The sequence below is a fragment of the Sciurus vulgaris genome (genome assembly GCF_902686455.1).
Source record: "Sciurus vulgaris genome assembly, chromosome: 1".
NCBI lineage: Eukaryota > Metazoa > Chordata > Mammalia > Rodentia > Sciuridae > Sciurus > Sciurus vulgaris.
Genome location: NC_136461.1, coordinates 28,891,546 through 28,909,201, shown reverse-complemented (window position 1 = coordinate 28,909,201; position 17,656 = coordinate 28,891,546). Strand labels below are relative to the sequence as shown.

At 37.7% G+C, this 17,656-nt stretch overlaps 1 protein-coding gene across 1 annotated transcript; it reads left to right on the top strand.

The window, feature by feature from the left end:
• The first annotated feature begins 36 nt into the window (after window positions 1-36).
• On the top strand, window positions 37-17,445 carry RRAGC (Ras related GTP binding C). The gene is made up of 7 exons (XM_079113631.1): window positions 37-365; window positions 1,904-2,107; window positions 3,056-3,255; window positions 6,326-6,440; window positions 7,984-8,126; window positions 11,763-11,911; window positions 16,146-17,445. The coding sequence occupies exons 1-7, from the start codon at window positions 129-131 to the stop codon at window positions 16,295-16,297; spliced, it is 1,200 nt and encodes a 399-aa protein (XP_078969757.1). The 5' UTR covers window positions 37-128; the 3' UTR covers window positions 16,298-17,445.
• Window positions 17,446-17,656: the final 211 nt, after the last annotated feature.

The following is a 17,656-nucleotide window of genomic DNA, read 5'->3' as shown; positions in this document are numbered from 1 at the left end:
GGGGTGGGCCGGACGGCGGCGGCAGCCGGGGGCGGGGGCGGCGGCAGCGGCGGCGGCGGCGGCGGCGGCCTGGGGAGGCGGCGGCCTGGCCTGGCCTGTCAGGGCGCGGGCGGCGGCGGTCCAGCACCATGTCCCTGCAGTACGGGGCGGAGGAGACGCCCCTCGCCGGTAGTTACGGCGCGGCGGATTCGTTCCCAAAGGACTTCGGCTACGGCGTGGAGGAGGAGGAAGAGGAGGCGGCGGCGGCGGGCGGCGGGGTTGGGGCGGGGGCCGGTGGCGGCTGTGGCCCGGGGGGCGCTGACAGCTCCAAGCCGAGGATTCTGCTCATGGGGCTGCGGCGCAGCGGCAAGTCCTCCATCCAGAAGGTGAGTGGGACCGCGCCGGGTCCTCCCGCCCTACCTCCGCGCCCCTCCAGGGGCTCAGGTGGTCGCCGGCGTGGAGGCCCGGAGGAGGGCGGCGGCCGCGCTGGCCTAGCGCTCGGTCCCAGCGCACTTTCTCTCGCACTCCTTGCGAGCGAGCGCGGAGCCGGAGGCGCGGCGGGACCCCGACCTCTGCGTCCACGCCCAAGTCAGCTGAGGTCGAGTGGGTCGCCGAAGGCGAAACTGGAGAGAGGCAGGTGCCGGGTGGCACCGCCCTAGACCTCCGCCCCAGGGACACAGCCCCTGTGGCATTGCCGAAGCCGCGGCGTACTCTCCAGCTCTCAGTTGGAGAACTTGTGGGGTTCCCTCTCGTGCCGCGTCTCACTTCAGGTGACCCGAGTGTGCAGGGATTCCCAGCCGAGCCCCAGGGAGCAGCGTCAAAAAGAGTTGTGACTAAGGCATCGGGCAGTTAAATACTTTGTTACTAGTCTGCAGGAGTCTTGGCTGTAACATTTTTGGGAATTGGGTGCTACCACTGCACCTACTTTAGAACTTGTGACCTGGTGAGTGTAGTTACTGGTGGTATTCCCCCTGCAGGTGTGTAGTTAGAAAAATCTTTTGGATACTTTGAAAATGTTTTGCGGATAGACATCAGTCCATTTGTTTTCACTTTGGGTCTGTCAAGAGTGAATGGAGGACTGATAATGTTTGATAAAGGGGGACATAGAGGCAGAATTGACTTCTTCCATCCACGGTACACACAAAGTGAAATTCTAATTGGGCGCACCTAGTCTTTCCCCATTTCCGCTCTGTTACAAAGGTCTATCTGAAAAAAATGTCTGTGTGATATTTCGTAGATGTGATGTTTTTAGTAGCCTTCTGAATTTGCTTTATTACTATGTTTTACTTACTTTGATTGTATAAATTGTGAATATCGTGATTCTTAATTGCATTTCCATTTCTTTTCTTATGGGATCTGCCTATAACCTGTCACCTCCCACAAGCCCCACCTCGCTTTTTTGGACATTTTCTGTATAATTACTCCCCGTTTTATTTCTTCCACAAGATTGCAAACTCAGGGCAGGATCTCCTCTGTTTCATTTTTATTATTACTCAACCTCTGGGGTAGGCATTGGAGTAATTTTTGAATGAACAAAACTTCTTAAATTTTAGCTATAAAACTTTCATAATCATAAAGTAGATTTGGCAAGTTTAAATTCCCATAAAAACAAACAAAAACAAAAAACACCCCCCAGTAGACCCCCACAACAATATAGGCACAGTAGAGTGCTACTGCTAGTACTGAGTATGGTGCAGAGAAAATAGCAAAAAAAGTTTCAGCTTCAAAGTAGATGGAATGGAAATTGGTTTGGTGTTTTCTTTAGTCATAATTAAAAGGATAGTACCAATGCATTTATTAACATTTACTATGACCTTATTTTTTTGCCACAAAATCAGTTTTTTTAAATGTTAATCCAGGATGGAGTTTTAAATTTAAATTCTTAAGTTGAACAGCCATAAAATTGTCTTCTTTCTCTTAACAGGTGGTGTTTCATAAGATGTCGCCCAATGAGACCCTCTTTTTGGAGAGTACCAACAAGATTTATAAAGACGACATTTCCAATAGCTCCTTTGTGAATTTCCAGATTTGGGATTTTCCTGGGCAAATGGACTTTTTTGACCCAACCTTTGACTACGAGATGATCTTCAGGGGAACAGGAGCATTAATATATGTCATTGATGCACAGGTAGTTAGAAAGAATGATGTTTACTTCTCTTCCCTGGTGGCAAAAAGATGTAGAAACAACAGAAAGTTGTTTATCTTTTTTATTTGTTTGTAGTTCATTTCTTTGCCTGTAGATTCCATAACAGTATGAGATGCAGTTGCAGAGGTGCTTTGGGACCAGGCATGTCATTGCAGTTTGAAAGAATCAGATGGTTAGGAGATATGGTTTACATTCCGAGTTCTAGTTAATGAGCAGTTAACATTGGCTTTCTAGTAAATTTTGCTACACATTATTATTAGCTATTATAGTAGTGCTATAACTCATCAAAAAGATCCTATCAGTGCCCATAATATAAGATGGACTATGAGAACTGAGTCAGTATGTATTAGATTGATTAGTTTCCTTAATTGTCCAAACTGAATTTAGTTCAACAAGCATTTATTGAGGGCCTACTGTGTGGCAGTCATTCAGATGAATGGGACATGTCCCTATTCTTAAGAAGCTTACTTGTCATAATATTAAATATTAGTTAGGAACAAGTTCTGTGTGATAGACCCTATAATGGGTGCTTTCACATCATGATCTAATTTAATATTCACAACATTGTGAGGTTGGTGTTGTAAATCCAGTTTTACAGATGAGTAAACTGAGATCACAGAGTTTGAGCAATTTGCTTAAAGTCACACACCTAATAAATGGCAGAGCTGGGATTACTTTAAAAAACTATTGGGAAGAATTGTCCATTTCCCTTTTCCTTTGTATTTTCAGCATTAAAAATTACAGACATTAATTTGAGAATTGAATTTTTTATCTTAAGAAATTGAAGTATATTTGAATGTTTGAATATTTATGAATAATTAGGGTTATATAGTTTCTGTGTTGGGGAAAGAGGTGGTGTGAGGCTTTCTTAACTCATTACTTGCCTTTTGTAAGATTCTTTTTAAAAAAATATTTTGTTCTGACTTACAGGATGACTACATGGAGGCTTTAACAAGACTTCACATTACTGTTTCTAAAGCCTACAAAGTTAACCCAGACATGAATTTTGAGGTTTTTATTCACAAAGTTGATGGTCTGTCTGATGATCACAAAATAGAAACACAGAGGGACATTCATCAGAGGGCCAATGATGACCTTGCAGATGCTGGGCTAGAAAAACTCCATCTTAGGTAACAATATGTGTGTTTGATATGAGAGCCCTGAAAAAAAAACATGTGTGTTTGATATGAGAGCCCTGTAGATGTATTCCCATCTCTGTCATTATAAGCATCATAGCTTTCTGTTACTGGTGTGCCCATTTCCAGTTCTGAAATTCTTTTGGCCTCTTCTTTGTTGAATTCCAAGCTATCCTGGGAACCTGATGTTATCGGGAAGTTACTCTTTACATTTTCCTGATGATTGAATTCATGTGAAGTGTTTTCATTGGTCCTTTTGCAAATTCATCTCAAGAGACTCAGCTTAGGGATTTCCCCACTCCTGGTTTCTTCAGTTTCCACCCCAACCTCCAGTTGCCTCAGGCAGGGAATGGAATCTTTTATCACATTTGTTGTCGAAGTCTAGCCTGAGTTTCCATAGTATATTTCGCAGTAGGAAGAGTCTTCTATAAATTTCCCCCACCCCCTTAGGCGCCGGGGATGGAAGAGTCTTTTATAAATGGGGTATGCTTTAAAGTCTGGACGGACTCTAATGTATCTTAGTTTTTAAAACACTTTATACTTTTATGAAACTCTAAAGTTTGGGTTAGGTGAATTTATTTTGTAAGTTTGCATACTGTTGCTGTAAAATAGTTTGAAGGACTGCTGATTTATAAGTAAGAAACTACTGTTAAAAAAAAAAAGAAACCACTGTTAAAGAACACCTACTATTTAGGATTGATGATTTTGTGTTTGCATTCTATAAGTATATAAGGAATATTTTTGTACATCTTATTTTTTGTGATAAGGTAGAAATGAACATTTAAAAATACCAAGAAAATGTTCTCTTAATGATAGAAACAGCTGAAAGGGGGAGCAGAGGAGAGGCACAAGTGTAGTAATTTCCCTATCCCAGGTCTGTTACGGTGATTTCCTCATAGGCTCAAGCCAACCTTCCTGCTACCCATAATATTCCCTGGGCCCCAGAGTCCAAGATCTTTCAGTTACTCCCCTAGCAACCCATGTGGAAAAGTGTCATTGACCTCTAGTTTGCCTGGATTAAAATTTTAAAACATTTTATAGGCTATTCATGCTTAAAAAATATAAAATTCGGGCTAGAGTTGTGGCTCAGTGGTAGAGCACTTGCCTGGCATGTGTGAGGCACTGGGTTCGATACTCAGCACCACATATAAATAAATAAAATTTAAAAGGTCCATTGACAACTAAAAAAAAAAAAAAAAATATATATATATATATATATATATATATATATATAAAATTCAGCAGTGTTTGTAAGAGAAAGTAAAACTGTTTCCTGTAAAAAAAAAAAAAAAAAAATCCCTCAACCTTAGTTTTTAGAAATCCACTATTAATAATTTTTACCTGATTTTTAAGACGTTCTTATCCTATCTTCTCAGGTGTTCCTGGGGATCTTTCTGATTGTCTTTACTCCATGTCTTTGTCCCTTTTAATGGCATCCCACCCCATGATAACACTGTCCCTTTCCCTAGTATCTAGTAGGGCCCTAGGCCTTGTTAACCTAACTAGAATTTTGCATCACGTTTTTATTATTTATTTGTTTGTTTATTTTGTGGTGCTGGGGATTGAACCCAGGGTCTCTTGCATGTTAGGCAAATATTCTACCACTGCACTACATCCTCAGCCCACATCAAGCTTTTATTTAGTACTAGCAGATCTATGGATGAGGCTCTGTTTGATTTCCAGTTTCTAGCTGCTCAACTTAACTAAAATGCCATATGTCTTGCAGGTTCTCCTGTTCCCATCCACCTCAAAGAGGGCCCTCTTATTTGCTAACTTTTTTTACTGAGAGGAAACCCTAAAATATTCCATTCTTCCTCTAGTCTGTGAGATCATTTGACTTGACTTGCTCTGGTGCTCCAGTGCTCTCCTGTCTAGTCCCTTACATGGGCTTAGATTCTTATATCAGCTTCTTGAAAGTAGCTTTACATTATTTATAAAGTGGTAAACTATTATTAAAGCTGTATAATTCTCCACATTTTATATTTCTGATTCTGTTTTTGTTAAATATATTTGTGTTTTCAGATTCTTTAAAAGAAAAAAAAGATTTGAATTAGCCTAAAAACTACTGACACACTTAACATGAGTCAAAGTAAAGGATAAGAGCATAAAATATGACTTTTGAGGTGTTATTTCCTGAATTCTTTTCTTCTTACTCTTTTTGTCTTTAAAATGACTCTGCAATATGTGGATGCAATTATATAATGAAGAGTATACTTCCCGTGTGAAAAAGCAAGTAGAATCGCCCAAAGTGTTTACATTGTTAAAGGCCTTTCTCAATTAGATGTTTTGCTAAATTTGTGTAGTATGTTACTACTTTACATCCCTTTAGGCCTGCAGATCCCTGTTCTGTCGTCTACATGACCCCAGTTTCCATCCTCCTTACTGTGCTATTTACCTAAATTCCAAGCACCAATTGTATTTGCTGAATATTGTTCAGTTAGTGGGTTTGTAGCTATGAGGAAGTTTGTCTTTCTTCTCATGGAGCTTACGTTCTGACAAATGACACAGCTCAAAAATGCCTATAAATAAATAATGTATAATTTTAAGTACTTACTAATGCTTGGAAGATAAATTAAGGCAAAGGGATAGAAAGCATCAGATACAGGATTATTGTTTTCAGTAGGCTGGTCAAGAAAGAAAGAACTTTTTGTTTTTGTATTAGAAACTTGATTGTTATTTAATAAATGTCACATATCTCTTCTAGTTTTCTCTTGGATTTGAATCTTGGGCTTTCAGTTATGTGCTTAGGAGGCCAAGCTTTACGAATCAGGTTGCAAAGACTTAGGTGAACATTCAAGTTTCTGCATCTGAAAACTCTTTTCCTGGTTGCTTCCTCAGTTGCCTTCTGTAAATGCAATAAAGGGAGCAATAGCCACAGCCCAGGGGTGAGACTGCATTTGTCATCTGAAATGATGGGGATGATAGACAAGTTTATTGGTATTTATTGGATGGTACACAACTTATTGAAATCAAATGCTTAGAAACTTAAAACTTTATTATGAAAGTTGTCAATAAATTTTAAGATATTTTTCCAAATTAATCATAATCATGTTGTGTTTTTCAGCTTTTATTTGACTAGTATCTATGATCACTCAATATTTGAAGCTTTTAGTAAGGTGGTGCAGAAACTCATTCCACAACTGCCGACCTTGGAAAACCTATTAAATATCTTTATATCAGTAAGTGAGCTATTTAATTTTCCTTAGTTTCTGATTCCATTTTTGTTAAATATATTTGTTTTCAGATTCTCTAAAAATTGAAACTGGAATTAGCTTAAAGACTACTGACACACTTAACATATAAAATAAGAGCAGAAATATGGGTTGAGGTGTTACTTTCTGAATTCTTAGTTTCTTCCCCATTTTGTCTTTAATATTAACAACTGCTTTTTTTTTTTTTTGTATTGGGGACTGATCCTAGGGACACTCTACCCTGAGCCATGTCCCCAGCTTTTTATTTTTTATTTTGAGACAGGGCCTTACCAAGTTGCTGAGGCTGGCCTTGAACTTGCAGTTGTCCTGCCTCAGCCTCCACGTTGCTGGTATTAGAGGCAAGTACACTTGCCTGGCTCTTCATACATTCTTTTTTATTTTTGATTAAAAATTTTATTTTCTTTAGTTGTAGATGAACACAATACAATTTTATTTTACTCATTTTATGTGATGCTAAGAATTGAACCCAGTGCCTCACACTTGCAGGGCAAGTGATCTACAACTGAGCCATGATCCCAGCCCCTCTTCATACTTTCTGAAAAATATCTTTGTGATACTTGTTTCCTGAAGTAAGAGTAATAACTGGAAAAGACCGGACCTTGGGAATGTGACTCAGTTTAATTTTATTCTCTACCTCATTGGAGGTCACATTAAGAAATTGATCATTTTCTTGCCTACTGTAATCTTCTTTTTTTTTTTTTTTTTTGGTACTGGGAATTGAACCCAGGGACACTTAACCACTGAGCCACATCCCCAACCCTTTTTTAATTTTATTTAGAGACAGGGTCTCACTGAATTGCTTAGGACCTTGATAAGTTGCTGAGGTTGACTTTGAACTTGAGATGCTCCTGCCTCAGCCTCTCCAGTCACTGGGATACAGGCATGCACCACTGTCTCTGCTTGCCAACTATAATTTTAGTTTCATTTTTTGTATTCTTATTTTGAGGATTCAGCTTTAAAAAAAGGATTGCTCCCCCTATCCCAATAAATTTAACATTTAGCTCTTATATTTTCCAAACATTATTTTGAAAGGATTCGGTGTATGGTGGCCTCTTGGGCTTTTGGGTTATGTTAGATGTTCACATCAAACTATAATTCTTTTGTGTTTTACTGATTGCCCACATAAGGACTTTCTGGTGGCAAGATCATTTCAAATCAGAGGTGGATTATAATAATAAGAAAGTATTATTGAAAATGTAGCATAGCTTGATTTTTAGAGAATTTTTTTGTTAATTTTTTTGGTGATCTCTTAGAAAATAATTTATTTAAATAAAGAAGAATAAGAAAAACATTCGATGTATATAATTGTGTCAGTAAATCAAAGCAGAGATATAATTCAACTTATTTTTTGATAATAGAAGTGTTTCTCAAAAAGTACTATTTGCGTTTTGATATTAGGTTAGAATTAGAAATGACCTTGTATGTTATTTAATAATTTAAGGTCTTTGTTCAGTTGCAAATTGTGATTCTTGAAAGAAACTGAACACTTCCCCAATTTTGTTTTTCCAAGAATTCAGGTATTGAAAAAGCTTTTCTCTTTGATGTTGTCAGCAAAATCTACATTGCAACAGACAGTTCCCCAGTGGATATGCAGTCTTATGAACTTTGCTGTGACATGATTGATGTTGTAATTGATGTGTCTTGTATATATGGGTAAGTTATATACATAATTCTGCAAGACCTCAGACAGGTGAAAAACTAACAAAACTGTTTGTTGAGGGAATTTCTGAGGCCTCTGGCAAGTACTGTATGAAATGAGATTGTTTTAATGGTAATGCTTCAACTTGGAGCAAAACTTCTCTTAAAGCAGGCTGCTGGATCTTTCTCTTTCAGAGAGTATAGCAAAGAGCAGTTGGAAAACTTGATGAGTGCTGACTTACTTATCTCTGAAAGTTTCTTCTGCCATCATTTGAGGAATTTGCACTGTTTTCTCACTACTGGAACTTTAGCTGGATCAAAAAACTTAATTTATTTAAATTTCTGAGTGACAGAGTGCTGGTCCTAATTTAACCTCAGGCTTTCTGAAATGATAGATTCTTAATCTTAGAGCAAGGAAATAAGGTAATCAGAATTTTGGATGTTAGAAGGCCTTATGCATATAAAAATTTAACCTACACATTTGAGTTTTCAAAATAAATCTCTAGGATATGAGCTTTTCCCATATGTAAATTCACAAAACTACATATAGAAATTTATGAAAGATAGCAAACAGTGATTTTTATTGAATAGGTACCAGGAAGAATGAAAATTTGGGGGAATTATTGGCGTTTCAAAAACCAATAACATTCTATATATCCTCTGATAGCCCTGATCCCTTAGTTATATTAACATCTGAATTCCCAAGATGATTTCAACTGCTCTTTATCTTCTAATACCTGTGTCTCATCTGCTTCAGCTCTGACCACATCTTTTGGTCTGTCTGATTTGTCAGTGTTTTTCTCTAGCTACCTCTGGGTAGGAGAATGCATTTGTCTTTTTTTTTTTTTTCCAGTGCTGAGGTTAGAACTCAAGACCTTGTGTGAACTACATACACCTCCAACCCTGTCTTATCCATTCTTGACCTATTACTGTTTCCATTTCTTATTCCTTTTTCACTTTTGTGAGTACATGTTCTCCTTTGTTTTATTTCTATAACAAAAATGAGCTATGTTTTCTGTTATATTTCTCAGTAAAGTTATATGTTCCCCACTCCTAATTTTAAAAATGGATGAGTAGTATGGTTGGTTTTTCTTTAAGACAAACAAATCAAAATTTCATAAACCAATTATTTTGCAATTTAAAAATCAAATTTAGTTTTAAAATTTATTTTTATAAGGTACATAATGAAGTACAGACGTTATAATGTAACTGTAAAATAGAAGAAAAAAGTTCATTATCTCAGCTATTCTCAACATGATCCGTGTATGCAAGTTGATGTGCTTTATTGTAGTTAATTTGTTTCTTACTTGACTCTTGATTTACAGTTTTTGAAGGGAGACTATATGTATATAATTCTGGCAATGCTAGCTTAAAAAATGAAGTAACTTTTAGCCCCTGTAGGTCTCATTTTGCAAGTATCAGCATGCCATAGCACATTTAATAGACCATATTTCTTTTAGTTTTTATATTTAATCACTTTTTACTAATAGCAGTTTTCATATTTTAGAATCTTCTTTATAGATGTTGTCAGTACAGATTAATATAAGGGAAGATTTAAAGCCTGCTGTATTCCATGCATCCTCTGTGAATAGGGGAAGGTGTGAATGCATGCATGGAACACTGCTGGTCACAAAGGGAAAGTGTCTGTTGTTGACACTTGGTATGCATTTTATTTCTTGATATCTTCTGCAGACTTCTCACCTTATGGTTGAGTACTAATCAGGTTCCTTTTCCCTCCCCTTTCATTTGTAGCCCTTTGGGTTTGCTGCTTTTGTTTTGTTCCTCATGGCTATGACCTTTCAGCTTTTGCTTTGGTAAATTCTGACTAAGCTTCAGGTAATTATATTTACCTAAAGGTTTTAAAAACTATCAAAATAGAAAAACATAGAAAGTAAATACTGTGCTTTAAACACTCTTTTAAAGCAAACTTTGTCTAAGGTCATTAGCATGTTTTTATTCTTAATTTTATTAATTACCAAAGTCAAATCTGAATAATCCCCAGACTTTGAGTAGAATATGCCTCTTTTTTTGCCATGCTAGGAATTGAACTCGGGGCCTCCATATCATAGGCAAATGCTCCATTACTGAGCTACATCCCAAATCCAGAATGTGCCTTTTCTTTTCATAGTAGTATTAAATTCAAGATTGTATACTGGCTGAACATGACAAGCTTTGTAGCTTCTTTCAGCTGCTGACTGTGGGTACATATGGTTTAAGGAGTCATTGTCAGGGTTGTCTGTATCAGAGCCTGTTGTCAGAGTTAGCTCCTGTTCTCATTTTCCGTGCAGCACAGAGAAGGATCTACGCAGTGTCTTAACTATAAGCTGAGAACACATAGATTTTATAACTTCCTCTTTTCCATCAGAAGGAAGTAGATTTCTTTTATGTTCTTACAAAGGACACTTAACTTCCTCATTGGTCTGCCTTCCCAAAGCAACTTTCTTTATACTAGCTAGGAAAGATACTGGAAATCACATGGAATTGAGTTAAAAACTCTCTAAGTTTGAATCCTGCCATTGCCAAGAGGTCACTTTACTTTTAATGAACTTCAGTTTCTACATCTTTAAAATGGGCACAGTCTTCTTACTTTTATTTGTTTAGCTTATTTTGACTTGTTCCAGAACAGACTTGGTGTGATTAAATATAGGTATAGTAATTCTTGTTCTCTGGGTGTTATGAAGATCAAATTAACAGATAAGAAGATAAGTTGTAAGGTTCAGAAGAGATTAAAAAAAGAAGGCCTCATTCATGAAAAACTTGAAGATACATGTAGCCCCAGCTCCCGGATAGCTGAGGCAGGAGGATTACTTAGGACCACAGGTTTGAAGTGAACATGGGCAACATAGTGAGACCTCCTCTCCAAAACAAGAAAAAGAAAAAAAATCAGTGTTCTCTCAGTGACAACTATTAACATTTTCTATTTAGTACATTTCCTTCAGTTTTTTTTTTTAGGAAAAATAGTTCTTTTTAAAAAAGGCAATTTTGAAAACTCTTAATTCCTAGCAATTGCTAGACAACCTTTAGATTTCAACTAAGCAAGTACATCAAAATACTGACAGAACCCATCTCTAAAAGTTGTCGCTTTCAACATAATTCTTCCTGGTCTTTAGCTGGAACTGTTCTTATTTTCTTGTTTTTGTGAGAAGCAAAAAAAAAAAAAAAGGGCTTTCTGAGAAAAGATGTGATTGTCCTGGCATATAGAATGTGCCTTGAAGAAGTTTGCTGAGGTGGTGGCAGGTCCCACAGGGGCCCTATGGCCTGAGGGAAGTCAGGAGAGGAGACCTCTTAGGTGTACCTGCAGTATACAATCTGAGCAGGTAAGTAGCTCCTGGAGCACAGAGGTGGAGGTGTTGTCATTCCCTGGTTAAGATCTACCTGTATCTTCACTTCTTCCTCCAAATAAATACTTGATTATTTGTAATAGTGTGGATCTATATCGAGCTTTTTGTTGCTGTTGTTGATTGGAATCCCTGAAGCTCCATGTTTGAGAACTCTATACCTAAATGACAGCTCTGTTCCAGTATATTTAAACCACTGTTACTCTTTATCAAAACATTCAGGAACCCGGATGGGTAGACTTGTCATTGTATAAATTAATTGTGATAAAATAAGCTGGAAAACCGTAGTGAGTAGTACTTTCTTTTAAAATAGGTTAAAAGAAGATGGAAGTGGAAGTGCTTATGACAAAGAATCTATGGCAATTATCAAGCTGAATAATACAACGGTCCTTTATTTAAAGGAGGTGACTAAATTTTTGGCACTGGTCTGCATTCTTAGGGAAGAGAGCTTTGAACGAAAAGGTAATGACATTTTAAAAAGCTGTTTTTATGTTACATGTCATAATTTTTTAGGTTCTTGAAAATAAGAGAAAATGTATTGAGTGTTAGAAAACCGGTTATCTTAAACAATATGTGTGTGTGTGTGTGTGTGTGTAATCAGCTCAAACTACTCTTGTTGCTTCCCTTCTATACATAACCCATACTCGCTTTCCTTCCTCTGATCTTACAAGTCAGGTTTTTTATTCCAGCTTCTCTTACTTTGGATACTTTATCTGTTCAGCTTCCCTCAGTTTGCTTCCATCAGAACAGTCTACTGAAACTATTCCTTGGAAATTAAACAGGTTACCTTCTTGCTGCATTCAGTGGCATTTTCTCATTCTGTAGCCTCTTCAACCTTCTGAATGATGTGACCCTGTCAGTTGCTCTTTTGGAACTTTCTTCTCCCTAATAAGCTTCATGCTTTAGGTCATTTTGTGTGTGTGTGTGTGTGTGTGTGTATTCTCTGACTGCCTATCCTGTTTCCTCTGCCTGCTTTTCTCAATTCTGTGTTCTTCAAAATTTTCTGCTTGCTGCTTCACTCATCTCCGGATGAACTCCTCTAGTCCATGGCATTGGTTGATCTTCTGTATGTGGCTGATTCAGTTTCATATCTCCAACTCTTCTTAGGCTCATGTTCCAATCCTGTGTTTGGAACTATTAGTAAGGTATCATCACTTGAATATTTGATGGGTTTCTTGGCCATTGATGTTTATTTTACCCTGTGTTTCATGATTCTTTTGGCTGCCTTCCTTCTGTCACCAGTTAGGCCATTTTTCATAAATCTAACCCTAGATATTTTGTAGTCAAGTCATCATGTGGTGTTTTGCTGAAGGGACCTTTGCAGGTTGGTTCACAAAGAGAATTTCATGTTCTCCTTTTTTCCATTTTTCTATGTCGTTTGCACTGAATTTTCACCAAATTGTACGGTCCTCATCCTTCCAGGCCTGTGGTACTACAGTGACCTTCTACTGGATAATAAGCATTTGACATGTATTGTGAGGGTCTCATGCATGTCATGTTTTATCTAAAGGTAGACTAGTTTTTACATTTTTTTTTTTTTTTTTTTTTTGATACTAGGAATCAAACCCAGGACCTCATGCACTAAGTTTGCTAAGTAGGTGTTCTATCATAGAGCTGTACCACCAGCCAGAAAATGCTTTGTCATGTTAAGTACTCAAGGATCTACAGTAGCTCTGTATCATTTTCTGCAACAAAATCCCACTCTTTTGCCTGAGCTCTTAAAGAAATATTTCAGATACACATGAAATTTTCGATAAAGCAAAAATGAGTATTCACTTTTGAGCTTCATTAAGACAAATGTGACACAGTTGAAGTCTTGTGTATTTCTTTCAATTGAGGTCCCTTTATGCTATGTGCATTTTATTTTTCCTATTCATGATTTAGTCGTTTACTTCATATTGATCCCAAAACAATATATTGTGTATCTTTATATAAATGACTTCTGAATATAAGTTGCTTTCTGAAACTGCTTTCTCCACATTCAAGTTTGTTTTTGGAATTTATCCAGATACTGACAACACATAGCACTAGTTCATTTTCACTGCCATCTAGCACTCTACAGGTTGAATAGACAACACATCTTCTTGTTGGACACTTGGATTATTTTAAAAATTATGAGTAGTTTTGTGACAAATGCTCATGAACAGGTTTGCCTTTTTGTACATGTGGAGAATTTCTCTACAGTATGTATTTAGGAGGGTATTTGAGGAGCAAATCCATTTTCAACTTTCTAGTCATTACCAAATTACTCTCCAAATGACTTAGACATTTTCATCGCTGGCAGTACCATGTGGGAGTTCTCATCACTTCTTATCCTTGATAACGTTTGGTATTGTCAGGCTGTTGTAATTATTTTCAATCTGGTAGATATGAAATGGTATCTCATTTGGTTCTCACCTTTACTTAATTACTGGAAGGGCAAGTGTCTTTTCATGGCTGTTCAGGTTTCTTTGGTAACTTTCTAGTTCATATACCTTAATTTTTAAAGTTTTATTATTTTTTGTTTTGTGGTGCCGAGTATTGAACCCAGGGCCTCGTTGTATATGCTAGCTAGGCAAGCACTCTACCACTAACTGTATTCCCTGCCCCTTCTTTGTTATTTTTTATACTGATTCTTAGTCTTTATTTCTACCCATTCTACTCTTAATTTTTTTTTTTTTAACTTGTGGAAATTTTCAGGTGTGCACAAAAGTACAGAAGCACAACACATCTTTCTACACTCAGCTCCCTGCTTCAGCATTCATGCAGATGTATTCAGTCCAGTTTCCTCTGTATGTTCCCCTCCCCCATTTGATTATTATTGTTTTTCACTCTTGTTGTAGAAACTATCAAACATACAGAAGTAAAGAAAATAGTATAATAAGGCTCTTTTACAAAAACTTATCACCCACATTCATCAGTTATCAAAATCAGCTCATCTTATTTCATATGTATATCTCTTTTACCACTGGATTATTTTGAAGCAAATCCCTGATATTAAATAATTTTGTCTACATAGATTTCAGAAGGTAGTGCACTTTAAAAAACAACAGTGTTAGCATTAATAAACACAAAAAATTAAGAGTGATTTGGCTCTAATCTACTCATTCAGACCTGATTCTCAGCACTTTCTGCCAAGAGTTCCCTGATGCCCCTCTCTCTAGTCAGCCCGGTTTCTATCCTGTCTTCCACTTGTATTGTGTTCTCATTGCCAACTCCCTGTAATTTTCTTCTAATTTTTCTCCCCTTTCCTGTGTAATTAAATCTCTCCCGTTTGCCCAAAGTTCTGCCTCAGCCCTAAAACTTTCATTGACTACATTGCCCTGCACTTTAGCTCCGCCTTCCTTGGATTCTTTCACATTTGTAGTCAGTTGACATCAAATTGATTTGTCCTGTTTCTTGGGTGTTGGCTTTATGCCTCAACTAGCATTCCTTGAAGACATGGGCCATATCTTCTGCTGCTTTTGATGCTGTTCAGTGAGTGTTTAATGATTTTCATCAAGTCAAATATAAACTATTAAAAGGTTTTATACAGTGTATTTTAATATTTTACTTTTCATGAATATGAGTTGAAACTTCGGTGCTGAAGATGTTAATTTGACTATGGTGATGGTCAAATTGCATGTTTGTTGTGTTCACAAGAGAATTTTGTGACAGTGAATACATACGATGACCAGCTGGTTCTTAAAATTGAGAGGTTGCTCTCTGGCTTGGAGGGTTAAGAATTTCAAGCAGTGTTTATGGGTCAGGGTTAGGCATGGCTGCAAATCCAGATAACAGATGGAACCCAGATACACAAGATGGAAGTTTGTGTCCCTTTCACATTTAAAAAAAGTTTGAAGGTAGACTGTCTTATACAGTTAAGACAGTTCCTGATGACCTCCTATGTGCTTCTTTACCTGCTCTGCCATTCTTAGGTCTTGCTTCTCTTCTCAGGGTTGCTTTATAGTCTAGCCATCTTATCCATATTCCATACATTAAGAAGGAACAGCAAGGATAGAGGAATAATACATTGTCCTTGTTTTAAGGAGAGTTCACAAGAGTCCCACACACTTCATTTATCTCAGTGACCAGAATTGGTTATGTAGCCATATCTGATTGCAAAGAAGACTGGGAAATGTGATGTTTTAGCTCAACAACAGAGGACTTAGAAGAAGAGTTCTTCTAAGGGAAGAAGGGGAAAAATGGTTAGTCGTCAGGCACAAAATAGAAGCCTTTGTTCAACTAAACTCCTATGTGAAAGCCCAGTTCCTGAAACAGGTTATAGAGGAAGCTGCCCTGCCTGCAGAGGGGGGTGCAGGCTGCCTGGAGCTCTACCTGATGGACCTTGGGCCCTTCCCAGACTCCAGAAATCCATTGAGCAATTTTCCTCCATACCATTTTTTCACATTTGAAGTTTCCTTAAGCCTTTCATTGGCTGCATGAAAGACTTGTGAAAAGCTAGGTAATTCAAAATGTATTTTACTTTTAGATTTCATTGTAAAAATTTTTTTCCAGCAAGTTTGCCTTCCTTAATTGCTAGATTAATTGCTCTCATGTCTACTCCTAGGCCCTAGAAGTAACCATTGTTATCATTTTTGGACCTGTGCTTTATCATGTGTCCCCAGTTGGTGTGTGTGTTTTTTAATATACATCATTTTTTTTTCTGTCATGCATGTTTCATAGTGGATAATTTCACACTTGACATTCAAGAAGTGTGATCTTTTTTCTCTTGCAGGTTTAATAGACTACAACTTCCACTGTTTCCGAAAAGCTATTCATGAGGTTTTTGAGGTGGGTGTGACTTCTCATAGGAGCTGTAGTCACCAGACCAGTGCTCCTAGCCTGAAAGCATTGGCACACAATGGCACGCCGCGAAATGCCATCTAGTCTGAATTCCAGCACTGGGGCTCGATGCCAGCTTACTCTTCAGTCCAGGGTCAGATGCCACGCGCTGCAGGACATGGGAGCTGCTGCTTTGTGGGAATCTGGTGCCTGTCCCACTAGAGACGAGGGGTAGAGTTTCTCATTTGGATGAAAACCCCTTCAACCAGCGGTATACAACTGAAGCTACTATTTCTTTTTAAAAACATGGCAAAAAAGAATTCTAGACACCACAGAACTCAAGTGTGTCTTTCTCCTCTTTTGGGTCCTACTTTAAATAGTTGGGATATTTTGGACCTGGAGATCACACCATTTATCCATCATACCAGGGAATGTTGCCATCAGTTCCAGCTGAGAATAATAGAAAAACTGAATTTTTATATGCTTCCTTTAGGCTTTTGTTTGAGTAGTCTCTAAAACCCTGCTTTGCTTAAGTTCTAACACTGCCTCTCCGATCTCAGTTTTGGACATTGCACCTCTAAGACCTTTGAAATGCACTCGCTTGCTAACTCAAGGACGCATCGTCTGACTGCAGCTAGACATTCCTATGATTGTTACTGAAGAAATGAGAGAAAATTTTGTGCTGCATCAGGTGGAGAGCAAGGCTCGACAGTGGCTGCACCCATTTCCTGGGATGTATTGAGGAAAAAAACTTTGAAGCAGAAGAAAATTTTTACACCTGTGTTTTGAGTACCAGATGTATAAGTTTTTTCTCCTGTGTTTGATAAATGATCATGCTCAATGTAACAAAGGGAGTTTAAATACCTTTTTCCCCACAGTTCCCTTCTAGGGGAGAAACTCATTATGTCACTGAAATATTTAATCCACTTTTCTTTAATCTTGATATCAGCCTCCCCATAACCTTTTATTCTAAGCTATCTAGATTCTTTAAGAATTGATGTTTGTTGATCACGAATGACTCTAAGGCACTGGGTGAACTCCACTGGGGGTCAGAGAGAGCATGCCGTGCCACATGTGTTGTTTAACATACCTTGTTTCCAGTATTCTGACACCAAGTGTCAACTGTGGTACTTTCTTCACCTAGGATATTAATTTGTAATTGTTTCTTTTTGTCAGTGGTTGATACCTTTCTATTGATTTAAATTTACACATTATTTTTACTTCACATGCCCAGTAGTCATATGTCCCAAAGCCACTGGACCACTTGAGTACTTAAGTGCCACTGTTTAATGAAATATATATATTCAGGTCTGTAAACCTAACAGTGTGACTTGGAGTGCTTCCTGCAGGTAATTCTGACTGTTGAGTATTTACATGGACCATGGTGATATCCAGAAGAAAAATGCTTTTATATTTATAGATTTCATTGAACTATATATAAAATGGGTATCAATAAATGTATTT

Bases quoted from the DNA above. Each gene is read 5' to 3' on its own strand.
- RRAGC (XM_079113631.1), top strand. From the start codon at position 129: ATGTCCCTGCAGTACGGGGCGGAGGAGACGCCCCTCGCCGGTAGTTAC. The intron at 3,256-6,325 runs GTAACAATATGT...TGTGTTTTTCAG, and splicing joins CTAGAAAAACTCCATCTTAG to CTTTTATTTGACTAGTATCT. The intron at 11,912-16,145 runs GTAATGACATTT...TTTCTCTTGCAG, and splicing joins AGAGAGCTTTGAACGAAAAG to GTTTAATAGACTACAACTTC.